General features: G+C 36.9%; 1 protein-coding gene across 1 annotated transcript; it reads left to right on the plus strand.

Annotated features, from left to right (window-relative positions):
• Window positions 1-2,500: 2,500 nt before the first annotated feature.
• Window positions 2,501-8,865, plus strand: LOC137024995 (gastrula zinc finger protein XlCGF57.1-like). Its single transcript, XM_067392990.1, has 3 exons — window positions 2,501-2,554; window positions 3,099-3,216; window positions 6,736-8,865. The coding sequence occupies exons 2-3, from the start codon at window positions 3,138-3,140 to the stop codon at window positions 7,728-7,730; spliced, it is 1,074 nt and encodes a 357-aa protein (XP_067249091.1). The 5' UTR covers window positions 2,501-2,554; window positions 3,099-3,137; the 3' UTR covers window positions 7,731-8,865.
• Window positions 8,866-16,869: the final 8,004 nt, after the last annotated feature.

Genomic DNA, 16,869 nt, shown 5'->3' on the forward strand with positions numbered 1-16,869 from the left:
TGTCACATTTTTATTGGCTGGTCAGTAGACGTAGGTCGTAGCAGCAAATACACTGTGTTTCTGACACTGTCAGAAAATTATCATATCTTTGGTCGCAAGACTGGGAAAATGGCCGTCTTTGAACCTCTCTCACTGTACGACATAGGACCACCGATTAAGAGCCACGATCACAGAAATCGCCACGATTGTTTCACAATGACAATCTTTTGTCTGGGACAGGCAAAAATCCTGCAGTGCATCCAGGTCTTAAAACATAATCACCTGATCAATACTGAGATTGTAGATGGCTTTTCACTCCATAACGTTTCTGGAAATCGCTCCGTGCAGCTGTCTCGTGTCTCTCTCTCATCAGCTCAAGCTGGGAGCGGCAGCAGTGCCGGTGACACAATGCACCTCTTTAAAGGCAGGAAGACACCAAGCTGACGCCGATGAACTAGCGGCGATGAAAGCAGACCGCAGGGTTGGTTCATGTCGGCAGCGTCCGGGTCTAAAGTTGCCCTGACACCAAACCGAGTAGCCAAGTAGCATGGCCATTCTTAAGCATACACTGAGTCCATATCATATTCCCATGTTTATTTATATCTCTGATGAGGATTGATGCTTCTGTTGACAATAGCAACATTAGTGTAACAAAGTTTGTAGATAAGGAAGAAGGATGCGGGAACCGGCAAACACAACTTTCATTCCAAAATAAACAAATACAAAACGAAAGTAATGCTGGCAGACCCTCGTGGACGTCTGTCGGCCACACAAACATAATAAAACATAAAATAATATTCAGGCCTGGTCCTCTCTCGTTCTTCACTGTCGTCACTCCTCCTTTTATGCTTCCGGAGCTCCTCCGTGAGAGACTCAAGGCCGTTGCGCCTCGCAGGTGGAGCTCGTTTTCTCTCGCATCACCGGCCTCGCGCCGTTTCCTCACCAAATGCAAGCGTCGCTAAGACCAGAAGGGCACAAGCGGAAGTAACCATGCACACTGTGGCTCACCTTAAAGGTGCTCTAAGTGATCTAAGTCACGCGTTTTTAGGCCAAAACATTTTGTTACATACAGCAAACATCTCCTCACTATCCGCTAGCTGCCTGTCCCCTGAACACACTGTAAAAAAAACGCAGTCTCTGTAGTCGCCACAAGCTCCGAAAATGGCAATAAAAACAAACTGGTGCAGACTGGACCACGAAACATAATAAACATGCTCCAGCCAATAACCGACAAGGATGATTTTAAATGCGCGTTCATGACTGTTTCAGGAAGCACAGATGGGAGTGTTGTCAAACAAAACTCAGTCGAAAAACAAAACAAAAATGGATAATGAGATCTGAGTAGTGGACAAAGTAAATTTTAGCTTACAGTGGTTTTCCTGGGAATAAAGTGCTTCTCAGTCACTCAGTTATAACCTTAGGAAATGTTACTTGGTTAGTACGGATCTTGGGTGCACATATTAGATCAACAACAGCTTGAGACGCATCTGCCAAACATCATCTTCAAATGGAGTTTTGATCCCACTTACTATTTATCCGTCCATGAAGGCTAAATCACAATAACAGTGCAAAGTGTAAATTTTAGGAGGATCACGCCATACATGTTAAGTTGATATTTTTCGCCGACATGTCTCTACAGTAGCCCTAAATGGACAAACTGCTCTACAGAGCGTGTTTGCTTGACTGGCTATTCTGTCTCAGACGACATCTTTGTCCTGTGTTGGCCACTGCAGCTTCTCTATATTGCAATTTACAACCACTAGATGCTGCTAAAATTTACACACTGCCTTTTAGGGCTGTCAAACGATTAATCACGATTAAACGCATACAAAATCAAAGTTTGAGTTTGCCTAATATATGTGGGTGTACTATGTGTAATTATTATGTATATATAAATACAAACAAACACATCCATGTATATATTTGAGAAATATTTACAAGTATATGTATTTATTTATATTTTTATATAATTTATATTATATATAAATTTTTTTGTACATAAATAACATATTTCTCTTAAATATATATACATCAATTTGTGTGTATTTATATATACATATTATTTACGCACATTACTCACACATATATTATGCAAACTCAAACTTTTTTATATCACGATTAATCGTTTGACAGCCCTAAACAGTCCAGTTGCAGGTCTACTTAGATTAAAAAAAATATATATATAATAAAATTAAAATAAAAAAAAAAATCTTTAAATCCATAGATATAATAATAATTTTCAGAATAGAATAACTATTAATATTTTAAAAAAATAAGCCACAGTATGCCTACAGTGTAATCTTTTTACTTTTTTAGACAAATCTAATTTTTTCATTTTATTAAAAAAAAATTTCATTAGAAGTTATTTTAATATTTAATATGTTCAATACATCATTGGACAATTAATTTAGATATGTATTTCACCATTAATTTGACATTTTTAATTATTTGTACATCGTATGTAAATTTCTATGCACATGTGTGATGTTAGACGCAACAGGACTTTTATTTTGGCGATGTGACGTCATAAGTCTGCGCCGCTCTCCTGCATCTTTTGTGATTCGGCTGTAGAAAGGTTTGTTTTCTTAAACATTTAAAGTGTTATTCGACGTAAAATAGCTTAAATATTGTTTAATGTAACATTATAAGATTTAGTTTAACATTAATGGACCTTATTTTTATGAGTAACAGTAAATGTGCTTCTCGTTTAGCTCTCTATATCAGTTTATGGTAAACACGAATTCTCTCACTAGCAAGTAGTGATGGAGAAACGGAGCCTTTTGAACCAAATGCTTCGCAAAATGATTGTTTTCGAAGCGCTCGAGTCACTAACGTCACATAATGAACGAGAAACATAAGTGTTTAATGACACTGTAATTAGTAGTTTTGTCCATTAAAATGCTAAATATAAATCGCCAAAACAAGTGTCTGCGCAATTTTTATTCTTTTATTAATATTTAATGCACGTTTTAAGCTTATTTGTCTAATCAGTTAATTTACCAGTAAATCCATACACTCTGACTGACTCCATTACCAGTGCACTGAACTAAGGAGCTGATTGAGACGCACCCAGAGATTGTTTTATTTTATTTCTGTTAATTATCATTGTCCAACCACAGAAAAACTGAAACAACTGAGATTCATGTGACGCACTAAAGATGTCGTCTATTAAAGAGGAGATTGAAGAAATGAGGATCGAAGAAGCATTCATACATGAAGATACTGAAGAACAAACAGGTTGGTTTTGTACATCTATTTTAAATTTTAGTGATAAACTTTACATTTTTTTTGTCTATATAATTTTTTTTCTTCTCATTCTCATTCTCACTATATTAAACCAGTCTTGGAGCACCTCATAATGTAGAGCGGGTCAAAAACATTTCAAACAAAATATTACCATATTAACATACCTGAAGATAATGTAAATATTTATTAAATTAAGCACTAAATAATAATAAAACATTTCTCCCGCCGAAACGGCTCGATACAGTTACTGCATATATTTAATATAGTATTTATTATTTTAAGGGCTTTAGTTAGCAAATAAAATGGCCAGTAACTTCAACATAATAGATTAAATCAAACTGCCTGAATGTTTGTTAGTGACAAACAGTTCAAATCATAGTCATTATATAAAACACAAAGGATGAACAACCTACACGATATATTGCTTTTATAACTTAAAGCTTTAACTGAAAGTATACACAAGTTTAACAGTTTATTCTGATACGTTTCAACATAGCATTGGAAAACGTAACATTTATGTTGGGCTAGTTTAGAGACTTTTAATCCAGTACTAAACATACCAAACAGGAGATAATCTAGGAGAATGTACAACCACAAATCTCATAGAACTTAAACAATGCAGTACAAGTAACAAGCTGGAAATGAGGATTTATATACACAGAGCAAACAAAGGAAGAAACAAATTCTACACACCTGATGAGGACTCTAATGAATAAAATAGGCAGGAGAACTGAACCAATTAACAAACTACAAGCAAAGGACAAAATAGAACAAACATGTGACACTATCATTGTTGTCGCATAACACAAGTCAAAATAAACCATCAATATTCTACAAAAAGTCTGCAAGTTAAGCTACCCGGTGGTAGCCTAACTTGCAGACTTTTTGTAGAACATTGATTATAATATTAACACCTTAAAGGTGCAATATGTAAGAATTTTGCAGTAAAATATCCAAAAACCACAAGGCCAGTGTTATATATTTTGTTTACTTGAGTACTAACAATATCCCAAATGTTTCCAACTATTTGTAAATCGTGAGAAAACTGCAGTTTTAACCAAGGCTCAGGGACGTGTGAGGAATGGCCTGTCGATGGCGTCATACCCGTGTTACCCTCGGTTTCCGGTTTTATTTTGTAGAAACCATGGAAACACCAAAGACACTTTAATATTTAAATTTTTTAATAGATAAGGGAACAACTGTTATGATATATTTATAGACAGACAGCTAATTATTGTTATATACCTCAACACTTTTATTCTTATTGTTTAAATCTATTTTTCTATTTTTTTTGCGAGTACCATGCTTTACCATGCGCCAGAGAAAAACACTATTTTGTGAAGTAGCTAACATAGCATAATCAGATGCAGCTTTATTTTTAGTAACAGTAATTTAACAGAATTTTCTCCATCATACAATACATTTTAAAATTAATTGCATGCCATTTATCAACACAAGCCATCCAGCATTTAATATGATATTGTAAAATCGATCTAACTTACTGAAGTGTGCAATCTCACAGCAGCCATAGAGCGAACTCACAGAGTAACGTTATAACATCATTTTCAACACACTCAAATGTATCTAATATGATAAACAGAGCTGCGTTACCTCATACTCATGACTGGAAAAGCGGAAGTGGTGCTGGCGACTGTGGCATAATAAAAGTTCTGCTGCTCGCAAACGCTCCAGCGGCCTCGAAATCTAATCCTATCCGTACAAATGTCTGCGATAGCTGTTACACTCCAACTAGTATTGTATTATAAAAAAGCATCTTCTTGTATGTTTTTTGACCTACCTCAGCTTTCGTTTTATTTCAATATGGATAATTTCAGATGAAGAAATATTATAAAATCAATAAATATCAGTGTTAGGATACGATACTTGTCTTTCCTCACTTCTGTGGGTTTATTATAAACAGCCACTTCTATAAACTCAAGTTTATGTAAATAGGGTTTTTATTATAAAGTTATTTCAGTAATTAAGTCATTTAAAAACATGTCATTTGTGATGCATGCTAGCACAGGTGGCCTTCTGTAATGCTCACGTCGTTTTCCAGTTACTAAGGGTGCGTTCACGCCACCTCGTAATTCCTGTAGTTACAAGATTCAAGCTTGTAAAAAGTGTTCATGTTCTCGTAGAGTTCGTAATTACAGCTTGTAAGCTGGGAGTTATCTAGAAGCTTCCAGGTGTACCACGTGGCTGCTATACCACCTGACCACTGTAGATTCATTTAGGCGTTGATAGTGGTGCCACATAACAACTCCGAATATAACGGCACTTGTTATCTCAAGATTCCGGTATATACGAGGTGGCGTGAACGCAGCATTATGTACCTGTAGTCTTCCCAATCCAGAATTGTCATTACTCACCTGAGCATTAGGGGGCATTCTGTTCAAGAAATGCATGAGTTCACCTACACTATGACACTATTAATGAACTTGACAAAAGTATTGGGACACCCCTCCAAATCATTGAATTCAGGTGTCCCAATCACTTCCATGGCATGCAGACAGCACATTTGTGAAAGAATTGGTTGCTCTCAGGAGCTCAGTGAATTCAAGCATGGTACCGTGATAGGTTGCCACCTGTGCAATAAGTCCATTCGTGAAATTTCCTCACTACTAAATATTCCACAGTAAACTGTTAGTGGAATCATAACAAAGTGGAAGCAATCGGGAACAACAGCAACTCAGCCACGAAGTGGTAGGCCATGTAAAATCACTGAGCGGGGTCAGTGCATGCTGAGGCGCACAGTGCGCAGAATCGCCAACTTTTTAAAGAGTCAATAGCAGGGTCCATAATGACATGGATGAGCGAGTTTGGTGTGGAGGAACTTGACTGGCCTTCACAGAGTCCTGACCTCAATCCGATAGAACACCTTTGGGATAAATTAGAGCGGAGACTGTGAGCCAGGCCTTCTTGTCCAACATCACTGCATGACTTCATAAATGCGCTTCTAGAAGAATGGTTAAACCTTGTGGAAAGCCTTCCCAGAAGAGTTGAGGCTGTTATAGCTGCAAAGGGTGGGCCAACTCCATATTAAACCCTACGGATTAAGAATGAGGTGTCATTAAATTTCGTGTACATGTAAAGGTAGGCATCACAAAACCTTTGGCAATATAGTGTATTTAAGGGAATAAAGGAGTAAAGGTAGAAAGTTGATCATTTACTTTCATGGAGAAGCTTTTCTCATGGAGGTTTAGGTCTTTTGACCCTGTTTAGAGGAACTAGCCTCAACCAGGGTTTATGTTCTTTGCATAAATGGATGACTTGGTGGCTTAAACAGCTGTGAAGACTGGGAACATAGAGAGTGGATTTCCATCTAATGCTTAACTGTTGTTAATAAGCAACACTCTAATTCAAACATTGATGTAACTCCACTTTCATATCTGTTGGGTTTATGTTCTAGCATATGTGTTGGCTTTGATGCTTTAATGCAGTATTTTGATGTCTATTGCTTTGTGCCAAACTGGTGTTTATTTGCATTTATCTTTTTTTCCACTATAGACATTTTGGCACTGAAAGAAGAAAGTGAAGGCGAGTCATTAAATGAAAAGGAAAAAGATCAGTATGAGCAACATCTTTTCATGACTGGAGAAAAATCCACACAACCTGAAATCACTTCATCAGAAAATGAAGCTCAAAAAACCAAATCTAATGATTATTTCATCTGTTTAACTCAAAAACAAAACCTTAAAGCCCACATGAAAACTCACACCAAAGAGAAGCGTTTCACCTGCCAACAGTGTGGAAAGTCTTTCTATGGAAAAGGAAACCTGACAGACCACATGAGAATTCACACCGGAGAGAAGCCTTTCACTTGCCAACAGTGTGGACAGAGTTTTACTCAAAAACAAAACCTTACTTCACACATGAGATCTCACAGCGGAGAGAGACCTTACACATGCCAACAGTGTGGACAGGGTTTTACGCGTAAAGAAACCCTTAATTTCCACATGAGAACTCACACTGGAGAAAGACCTTACACATGCCAACAGTGTGGACAGAGTTTTGCTCGTAAAGAAACCCTTAATTTCCACATGAAAATTCACACTGGAGAGAGACCTTTCACCTGCAAACTGTGTGGGACAAGCTTCTCAAGAAAAGAAAGTCTTAAAATTCACATGAGAGTTCACACTGGAGAGAAACCATTCATATGTGGTCAGTGTGGAAAGACTTTCCGATATAAATTAAACCTTAATCAGCACATGAATACTCATTTAACAGACCACGTAATAACTCACACTAGAGAGAAGCCTTATGTGTGCCATCATTGTGGAAAGACTTTTATAACCAAATCACACCTTGAGATTCACATAAGGGTTCACACTGGAGAGAAGCCTTTCACCTGCCCTCAGTGTGGAAAGAGTTTCATACATAAAGGAAACCTTGAGGTTCACATGAGAATTCACACTGGAGAGAAACCTTACACGTGTCCTCATTGTGAGAAGAGTTTCACATATCATAGAGACCTGAAACGTCATTTACAAACTCATTCTTGAAAGCAATTGTAGTGTTCTGTGTATGGGAAGAGGTTTCAGAAATCACTTGCATATTCATTCTGGCCGATGACCATTTAATTTTGATTTGTGTAATAAAATCATCAAACTTACAAATTACAGATTTTGTCATCACACCTAAAATGACATGCAGATGTGAGAACCTTGAATTTACTATATTTTGATGATATTCGAATGCCGTAACCGGTATAACTTTATACGTGTTTTTTGTTAAACATATTTCTGTTGTTGCAGGTAATGAAATCCCTTCATTGTTTTTACGATAATACCAACATCATGTAGTGCGAAAAATTAATTGTAATAGACATATTGCACAAGCTTTCAGAAACAATGAATCTTTGGCTGATCATTTACATCTGGCATTGAGTACACAACTTAACATGGGCATCAGTTAAACTGTAAAGGAACACACCAAGCCGTCGGTCGTCCGTCTGGCAGTTGTTGTTCATCGACCGACTAAGTTTTCTCAGTGTGTTCTGCACCATTGGCTGAAGTTGGTCCTTGTCGCCTTTTTGTCGGCCAATTCAAAATGTTGAATCAGCTTCGGAGCTCGTCGGTCCGTTGAGCCATCTGATCATTCTGATTGGCTGTTCAGATACTGCCACCTGCTGGTTCGGAAAGGCATTTCATCTCACGCAGGCGCAGAACTGACGTGCTACTTGGCCGTCGGCTGTCTAGCATTGTTTTGGTGTGTCAGGCCAACTTTAGACACCAACGCTGCCGACGTGAGCCAACCCCGCAGTCTGCTTTCATCACCATTAGTTCGTCGGTGTCGGCTTGGTGTGTTCCGGCCTTAACAGCAGCACAACTTTTACCCCAGGAAGTTTGACAGAGAGGTGTCCAGGGTGTCCTGGACACCCCGACATCTGATTGACATATTATTTCACCTCTTGTTGAGAGAAGCATTTTAAATCAAAGTGGCACGTTATTAACGTTGAATATTAAGAGTATATTAATATTGGTTGTGACATACAGAAGTATAAAAATAAAGGGGGTTGGATGCTGTACAAGAAGTGCAGTGCTGTTCAAAATCATGCCATGCCACTCACATAGTTTAGAATTATTTAGAAATTTTATATATTTGTCCGAAATCATTGTTAATGCACATAAACTGGAATATTGTGACCTTTTTTTAATGATACATTTGTCTTTTTGTTGATTGAATAAAGTTTATGCTTCATATAGAAGGATATATTCATATTGATTGCTCTCTCTCTGAGTTGTTTTTACAGTTAAATTCCTCAACACAACTTTGTTCATAACTTTTGATGGTACAGTGATTAGATTCACTTTAGCCTATTTGAAGTAAGTTTAAGGTTTCCAATTAGATTTAGGTTTCCTGAACAGCTTTTAATGAAAAGCTGATTAACAGACATCTATTAACAGATTCCTAACATGAATTAATCATAAAAGTTCCTAAAATACATTTTGTTTACATCTGTACTAATAATATATACAGTGCAGCCACAGTGTTGTAAGTTACAGAATGTTTAGCTAACATTGGGTAAACTGAAGTAATGCTTTTGGACCACATGATCTGCCAAGTGTTTAAAGGTAGAGAAAGTATTTTTTCAAAAACACTTTGAAAGTTAGTTGGGCCGACACCAACAACAAATGTGTAACCAATCAGTATTAGGGGGTGTATGATAGTCCAGTAGAAAGAACGAAAAGAGAGATGAGACAATACAAAATGGTCAAAAGAATATCACTGGAATGAAGGTGTATGACTGGGCAAGCACTATAGGACCCGCGTTAACATTAGAAAAGCTTTCCAGCGCTGGAGAGCGAAGTGCGAAGGCCTAAAAACAGGCTGCTTTGATTCCGCTTCACATGTGAGTAACACTGGGTTTAAGAATATTGTAATACTTGTTCTGAGTGCCAGAGGGTAGCTCCTGTCCATAAAGCAGAGATAGGTAAAAGCTGCAGATAACTTACCATTGGTACTCCTTTTGATTGGATAGTTGTAGACATAAATGGGCCTTTTGTGAAGAGTAGTTCAGGTAACCTATTTGCTCTGGTAATTTGTGATTATGGAACTAGATATCCTGAAGTGTACCCTTTGCGTTCTATCCAGGTAATATTGTGAAATGCTTAATGAAATGCTTGAGGGTTGGAGTACCTTCTGAAATTATCATGGATCAAGGAACTAATTTCATGGCTAATCTGATGAAGTCACTGTACAAGCAATTGGGCATTAAGGATATCCGAACAACACCATTTCACCCCCAAACTGATGATTATCTGATTGTTTTAACGGCACACTGAAAAACATGCTCACGTTTTGTCAATCATGTTTACACACTGCGTCAAACTTTGGTCTGCAATAAAAGGTGGTTTGACAATTCAGAGCCACCGTAAAAGCGAACGCCAGAATCCAGAATGGCGTCTGACAAGTTGACCCACTTCGTCTCGCAGCACAAAGCACAATATGACGACAGCAGAGTCAGGCCTGGCAGGACCTGCAAACTGATGAAGTGTCCACCTTTCTCTACAGCTTAGGCCCCTGCATGAGGAGACTTGCCCCAGAGAAACTGTCCAACCTAAAAATGAAAATGCAGGAATTGATTCATGATGTTACCTTTCTGTTTTCTGTGACACACAAAGGTGGCAAGAAATAAGTTTATATAATCTATAATAACATTATTCACAACTTTAAATTTGATTGATTTTCTTACCAATCTTGTTCTTTGTCCCTGATGGCGCTCGTTAGTTCCAGCCATCTAACGGTCGATGTCTGCAATAGCTGATAACATTCGTTGTCTTATTTTATATCAAGCTCATCTCTTTTCCGCCATTTTTTTAAAGGTGCCATCGAATTGAAAATTGAATTTACCTCTGCATAGTTGAATAACGAGAGTTCAGTACATGGGAATGACATACAGTGAGTCTCAAACTCCATTGTTTCCTTCTTTCTTATATAAATCTCATTTGTTTAACCCTCAGGGGTCTGAGGTTTTTTGGGGCCCTGGATAAGGTTTGACATGCCCTGACATTTGTACTTTTTTCAGTTGTTCATAAACATATTAATGGAAAAAGTGTCATTACACTGTATTCAGCACAAACTAAGCTACAATAATATGTGAGGAAACATGTATGTACAAGTTTGTATTTTTGAAGGAATAACGTTTATGCGTGGTTATTGAAAAAAAAAACTTGTCACTGAAATAAGGCCAAAAATATATATATTAAATTTGTGTTCACAAGACTTCTGGGTATTGGAGGTTGTAGACTAGAGTTTTTGCTTCAAAATGAGGTAAAAAATTATGCTGCCTGCTTGTTCATATAAAACAATAGAGATTTAAATTTTCTAAAACATCTTTGGTCAAGAAACACAGTATGCGTGGAGGCGTCAATCATAATGAATAATGGGTGATTCTCACCTGAAGACAAAAGAATTGCATAAAGAGCTCTAATGAGCTGCATAAATAATGAGCTCTTTCAGTCAGGTAGGCTGTGAAAAAAATCACGTCTCAGCTCATCATGGTGTAAATCAAACATACAGAAAAAACTGCAATACTGTGAAATATTTCAATATAAAATAATGGTATTCTATTATATTCTTTAAAATATAATGCATTTCTGTGATGCAAAGTGTCTGAACAATTATGTTACCTCTATGGCATTTCATATAGGCTTTTAGCTTAAAAGCATGCACATTTGTAGAAATATTGATGGATTCTCATATGTTTGTCAATTTTCTATACAGAGGAGTAATATTTATTCAATATTTATTGTCTTCACTATGAACGCTGGATACTGTTTTCAATTCATACTTGCAGCCGGAGGGCGCTTTGTACACCTTTAGTCCACAAATCCATATAAAGAAGAAGAACAACCAGGAACTAACTGCATGTCTTCTAGAGCTCGCTAACCATGGCTTTAACATCCAGATAAACACTTTTCAAGACAATAAATACACGGTTGAGACGATGAATGCATGCATTGCCTCAGAATTTGTGTCTGAATAGCGCTGGCTCCGTGGGCGCTGCCGTGGGGAATCTCTGTGTACATAAAAAAGTTTCGGCTTGGAAGCTGGTATTTTGGGTTAAAGTGATGAAGCAGTTGCTGAAATCCAAATTTTTCAACGGTGTAAATGGGCACTTTATCCATACATATGAATTCAGCAACAGCTCAGTTCAGTTTTCTTGCTTCAGGTGAGTTTTTGTCATATTTCTGCTGCCGCCGAAAAGCATCTGTAACTGTTGTCTGTTTCAGAGTTTGCTGGGGTGTCACTGTAGATGTTTCATGATCTTCCTCAGCCTGCAGCTGTAAAAGGAAATATATAAAAGTAAAACAATGGGCTTAAACCAACCAAATGCAACATTAGATCATTGACACCAGCTAAAATATAACTTTTCTGTAAATAACAAACCTTGGCTTTTATAATAAATTTACATAGGATTACATATGTGTATATCACTGTTACAAAGATGTAATTATTCTTAGGGTTAACCATTACATTTTTAAAATCAAAAGTTGTATATATTAACATTATTTAATGCACAACAATAGTAGCCTAATGTTAGAATAGTACCAACTGTAAAGTTTTAGCACACTATGTAGCAGATAAACCGTGTTTTATATTAATGTACTTTTATTTAATCTAAACTGTGTCATTCTAACACTCATTATATTAGCGTTAGCCGCACCACATATGCTAACAATTTACTATGCAAACAGCTAACGTTTTGTTTATTTCAATCTGACATTCAAATTAAAATATGGTATATTATTTATAACAGTAGCTCTAAATATGAAATGAAATTGAAACTTACCTGCTTGAACTCTTTCATTAGATCCGGGTGCCAATCTTTAAGGTGCTTTATTAAGTTTGACGTGTTTCCTCCTTTTGAGAGAAAACTTTGATGACATTGTTTGCAAATTGGTTTTTGATGATCTATGATGTTCCCCTCATCATCAGCCGTAAATCCGAAATATTTCCATACGTGGCTTTTTCCTCCTTTCTTGTCAACAAGTGGATTTACAGCCACCGCATCAGCACCGCCGGTCGCCATGTCTCCGTGCTTTTATGAAGTGCGCACCTTTTGGATAGCGCATCAAGAACCGGGTTTTCGGTACCACCGGTACTTAAGAAAACCTGGTACTGTGACGTTTTAATTTTTTTAGTACCGACTTGGTACCGAAGTACCGGGTCTTCTGACAACACTACTGTATACATTGAATTTATTTGTATTAGCATGATTATTGAAATCATTGTTATCTTACAGAAATGTTGAATGTAGATTTGTATCTATTCTAAAACACAATACACAGGATCATGATAGCTATAATATGTCTGTAGTACTCCGGCTCTGACATTTGAGTGTGCGCTGCTTATGAACACAGGGTCCAGAAGAGTGTTGTTTTCTGTTGTTTCCATGCTGATTAGCTGTGTGTATCCTTTATCTTCAAACAAATTGAGAATAGGTTTGTTGCAACAAGACAATTCATCTTCACTGAAGTCGCCACAAACAATTAGAGGCTTGAAATCGATGATCTCCAGAGATGTCAAGAGGGCGTTCGGTTGTGCCAAAAACTCTGTTAAATTATAACTACGTGGTCTGTAGATTACTGCAAGAAGTGCTTGTTTGGGAGCTTCTATCTTCAAAACCAAATATTCCGAGTCAGTAACATTATGTATGTACATCAGAGGACAAGCCTGAAAGCTGTTCCTCACATAAATGGCCACTCCACCACCTTTCTTGTTTGCCAAATGTGCATAGTTTGTGTAGGATACATGCCTGTTGCGTTTGTACATGATGTATCCATCCAGATGTAGATTTGCTGGAACAGCTGAGCCTGACAGATGTGTTTCAGTGAGGCACAAAATATCAGACAATAAAAGTTCATGGCGGCATTTTAAATCATCCATATGACACTCAAGGCCCTCTGTGTTATGATGAATTATTTTAAGAGCTGAATTCAGGTTTGAGTCCTGTACAATATGTAGGATGGGCCGGATATTGTGAAAATCCGCTTTTGGCATGTTCTCCAAGGAAGCGCTTATTTCTGGATCACAGAAAATACAGAAAAACTCAATGATGTGAAATCCACTGAGTAATGTTGTTCTGCTGAGTGCAACGTATGCCATGCCTGGTTCAAATATATGCTTCAGAGATACAACGGCACGATCAGTTGTCATTCCTTGCACTTTATGGATGGTGCATGCAAAAGCAAGCTTCATGGGGAATTGCCTTCGAACTGTCCCTTTTTTTTAAGCGGTTCCTCTGACCTCTCAATATAGACAATGTTGTCGTCTCCATTAGGTGCTTTGTTGCGATGTTTCTGTCCAGCAGTCACATTATCCAAGTGAAGACCAATTAACTGTACAGATCCATCTAGGGTAGTGTTTCTCAACGGGGGCGTTCAAAGAACAACAGGGGGCGTTGGAAGCAATATTTTTGAAAGGGGGGCGTTGAGGTGTTCTTGGGGGGCGTTTACGAGTTTGCACCAAAGATCCAGGCAAGACAAGATTAAACATGTAATTAATTGCAAAATAATTGCCTACAACATTCTAAAATCTAGTTTAATGCAACATGTAAGCAATCGTTTCTTTTGCAATGACTAACGCTCAAGCGCTGAATCCAGCGTTGACAAGGATCAGCATTCACGTGCACAAAAATGTTTTTCGCGCTGACAACAATCCGATGGTGGCTTGAATCCAGCGCTGACTATAATTTCGCAGTGGAGGAATGGGAAGTTGACAAGCCATTAAAAAGTATTGACTATATTTTATTATTTGATTATATTATATTATATTTTCAAATGTTTTAATAAATCATTTTAAATTTTAACGAATTCTAAAATCGGGTAAAACTTCCCAGGTGAAAAAGAATTCTATTAAAAATATACTTTAATAAAGTGTACTAAGTATATTTTCTACATTTTGTACTATTTTCGTCAAATCCAAGTATAGTTAAGTGTATTCAATTATGTATTAACTTCAACTTAACATATATTTAACTACACTTCTAGTGTAAATTGTATACTAAAATGGAACAACTTTTTTTAAACTTCAAGTGCACTAAAATACACTAATGAAAATCAAGATTCATGAGCAATTAAGCACACTTAGAGTACAATTGCATTGTATTTCCATTCTAATGGAAATACACTTAAAAAGGCATTGCAGTGCAAATTATAGTTGTGTTTAAGTACATTTTGTGCATACTGCTATCATACTTATAATTACTATAAACAGTTAATTTAGTATGCCTCTGTAACATTTCAAGTGATCTACAAATGCACTTCCTAACTATATTTAGTGCTTTAAAGTGTCCCACTATGACAATAATAATGTTTTTGAAGTGAAGTTCAATTACAACCTAAACATCATAGACACGTACTTTCAGTGCAATGTTATTATAGTGTAAGGTAGAAACAAATTGAAAGTACATTTCATTTGTAATTTTATCCCCATTTTGTTATACTTAAGCATGAATGTTGGTATTACACTACAAGTGTATTACATTAAAATTCAGTTCAAGTACATTAAATCAACAGATTACAAATTGCATTTCAGAAAAGGATCTTTATTATTAACACAAAAGTAACACACAAAAGCAGATATTGGCAAAAGGAAGAACTTTGAACAGTCGACTTTCTCTGAAATGCCGGGAACAGAACAATGGCAAACAACTTACTACACATGCATATCTACAGGTGCTGGTCATATAATTAGAATATCGTGAAAAAGTTCATTTTTTCATTGTAAATTATTTTAAAAAATGAAACTTTCATTTATACTAGATTCCCTACATGTAAAGTAAACATTTCAAAAGTTTTTTTTTTAATTTGTTGATTAGAGCGAAGTCAAAATCCAGTATCTCAAAATATTAGAATATTTACATTTGAGTTTCATTAAATGACCATCCCTACAGTATAAATTCTGGGTATCTCTTGTTCTTTGTAACCACACTAATGGGGAAGACTGCTGACTTGGCAATGGTCCAGGAGACCATCATTGACACCCTCCACAAAGAGAGTAAGTCACAGATAGTCATTACTGAATGTGGTGGCTGTTTACAGAGTGATGTATCAAAGCATATTAAATGCAAAATTGACTAGAAGGAAGAAATTGGGTAGGCAAAGGTGCACAAGCAACAGGGATGACCACAAGCTTGAGAATACTGTCAAGTAAAGCCGATTCAGACACTTGGGAGAGCTTCACAATGAGTCGAATGAAGCCGGAGTCAGCGCATGAAGAGTCACCACACTCAGACATCTTCAGGAAAAGGACTACCAAACCACTTCTGAAACAGAAACAACATCAGAAGCATCTTACCTGGGCTAAGGAGAAAAAGAACTGGACAGTGAACAGTGGTCGAAAGTCCTCTTTTCAGATAAAAGTAAATTTTGCATTTCATGTTGAAATCATGGTCCCAGAGTCTGAAGGAAGACTGGAGAGGCACAGAAAATCCAAGCTGCTTGAAGTCTAGTGGGAAGTTTCTGAAGTCAGTAATGATTTGGGGGGCCGTGACGTCTGCTTCCACTTTATGCTTCCATCCGCTGACAAGCTTTATGGAGATGCTGATTTCCTTTTCCAGCAGGACATTAGCACCTGCTAACAGTGCAACAACCACTTCCAAGTGGTTTGCTGACCATGATATTACTGTGTTTTATTGGCCAGCCAAAATGCCTGACCTGAATCTATGGGACATTTTTAAGAGAAAGATGAGAAACAGTCGATCCAACAATATACAGATGATCTGAAGGCTCAATAGTGCCTCAGCAGTGCCACAGGCTGATCACTTCCATGCCACACTTCACTGATGCTGTAATTTGTGCTAGGAGCAAATCATTTGCTGAAATATGTGCTGCCGACCAAGTATTGAGTGTACAAATGTACATACTTTAAAGAACTTGAACTTTTCTGTTTTGAAAATCCATTTTTTGATTGATCTTAGGAAATATTCTAATATTTTGAGGTACTGGATTTTGGACTTTCATGAGCTGTACGCTCTAATCATCAAAATTAAAAAAAAAAAAAAAAAACTTTTGAAATGTTTTACTTTACATGTAGGGAATCTAGAATATATGAAAGTTTCATTTTTAAAAATAATTTACAATAAAAAAAATGAACTTTTTCACGATATTCTAATTATATGACCAGCACTTGTAG

Source organism: Chanodichthys erythropterus, chromosome 8, assembly GCF_024489055.1.
Source record: "Chanodichthys erythropterus isolate Z2021 chromosome 8, ASM2448905v1, whole genome shotgun sequence".
Lineage (NCBI taxonomy): Eukaryota > Metazoa > Chordata > Actinopteri > Cypriniformes > Xenocyprididae > Chanodichthys > Chanodichthys erythropterus.

What these genes read in the sequence shown, in the direction of transcription:
- LOC137024995 (XM_067392990.1), top strand. Translation starts at nt 3,138, where the DNA reads ATGTCGTCTATTAAAGAGGAGATTGAAGAAATGAGGATCGAAGAAGCA. An exon ending in AGATACTGAAGAACAAACAG is followed by an intron (nt 3,217 to 6,735) that starts GTTGGTTTTGTA and finishes TTTCCACTATAG; the next exon opens with ACATTTTGGCACTGAAAGAA.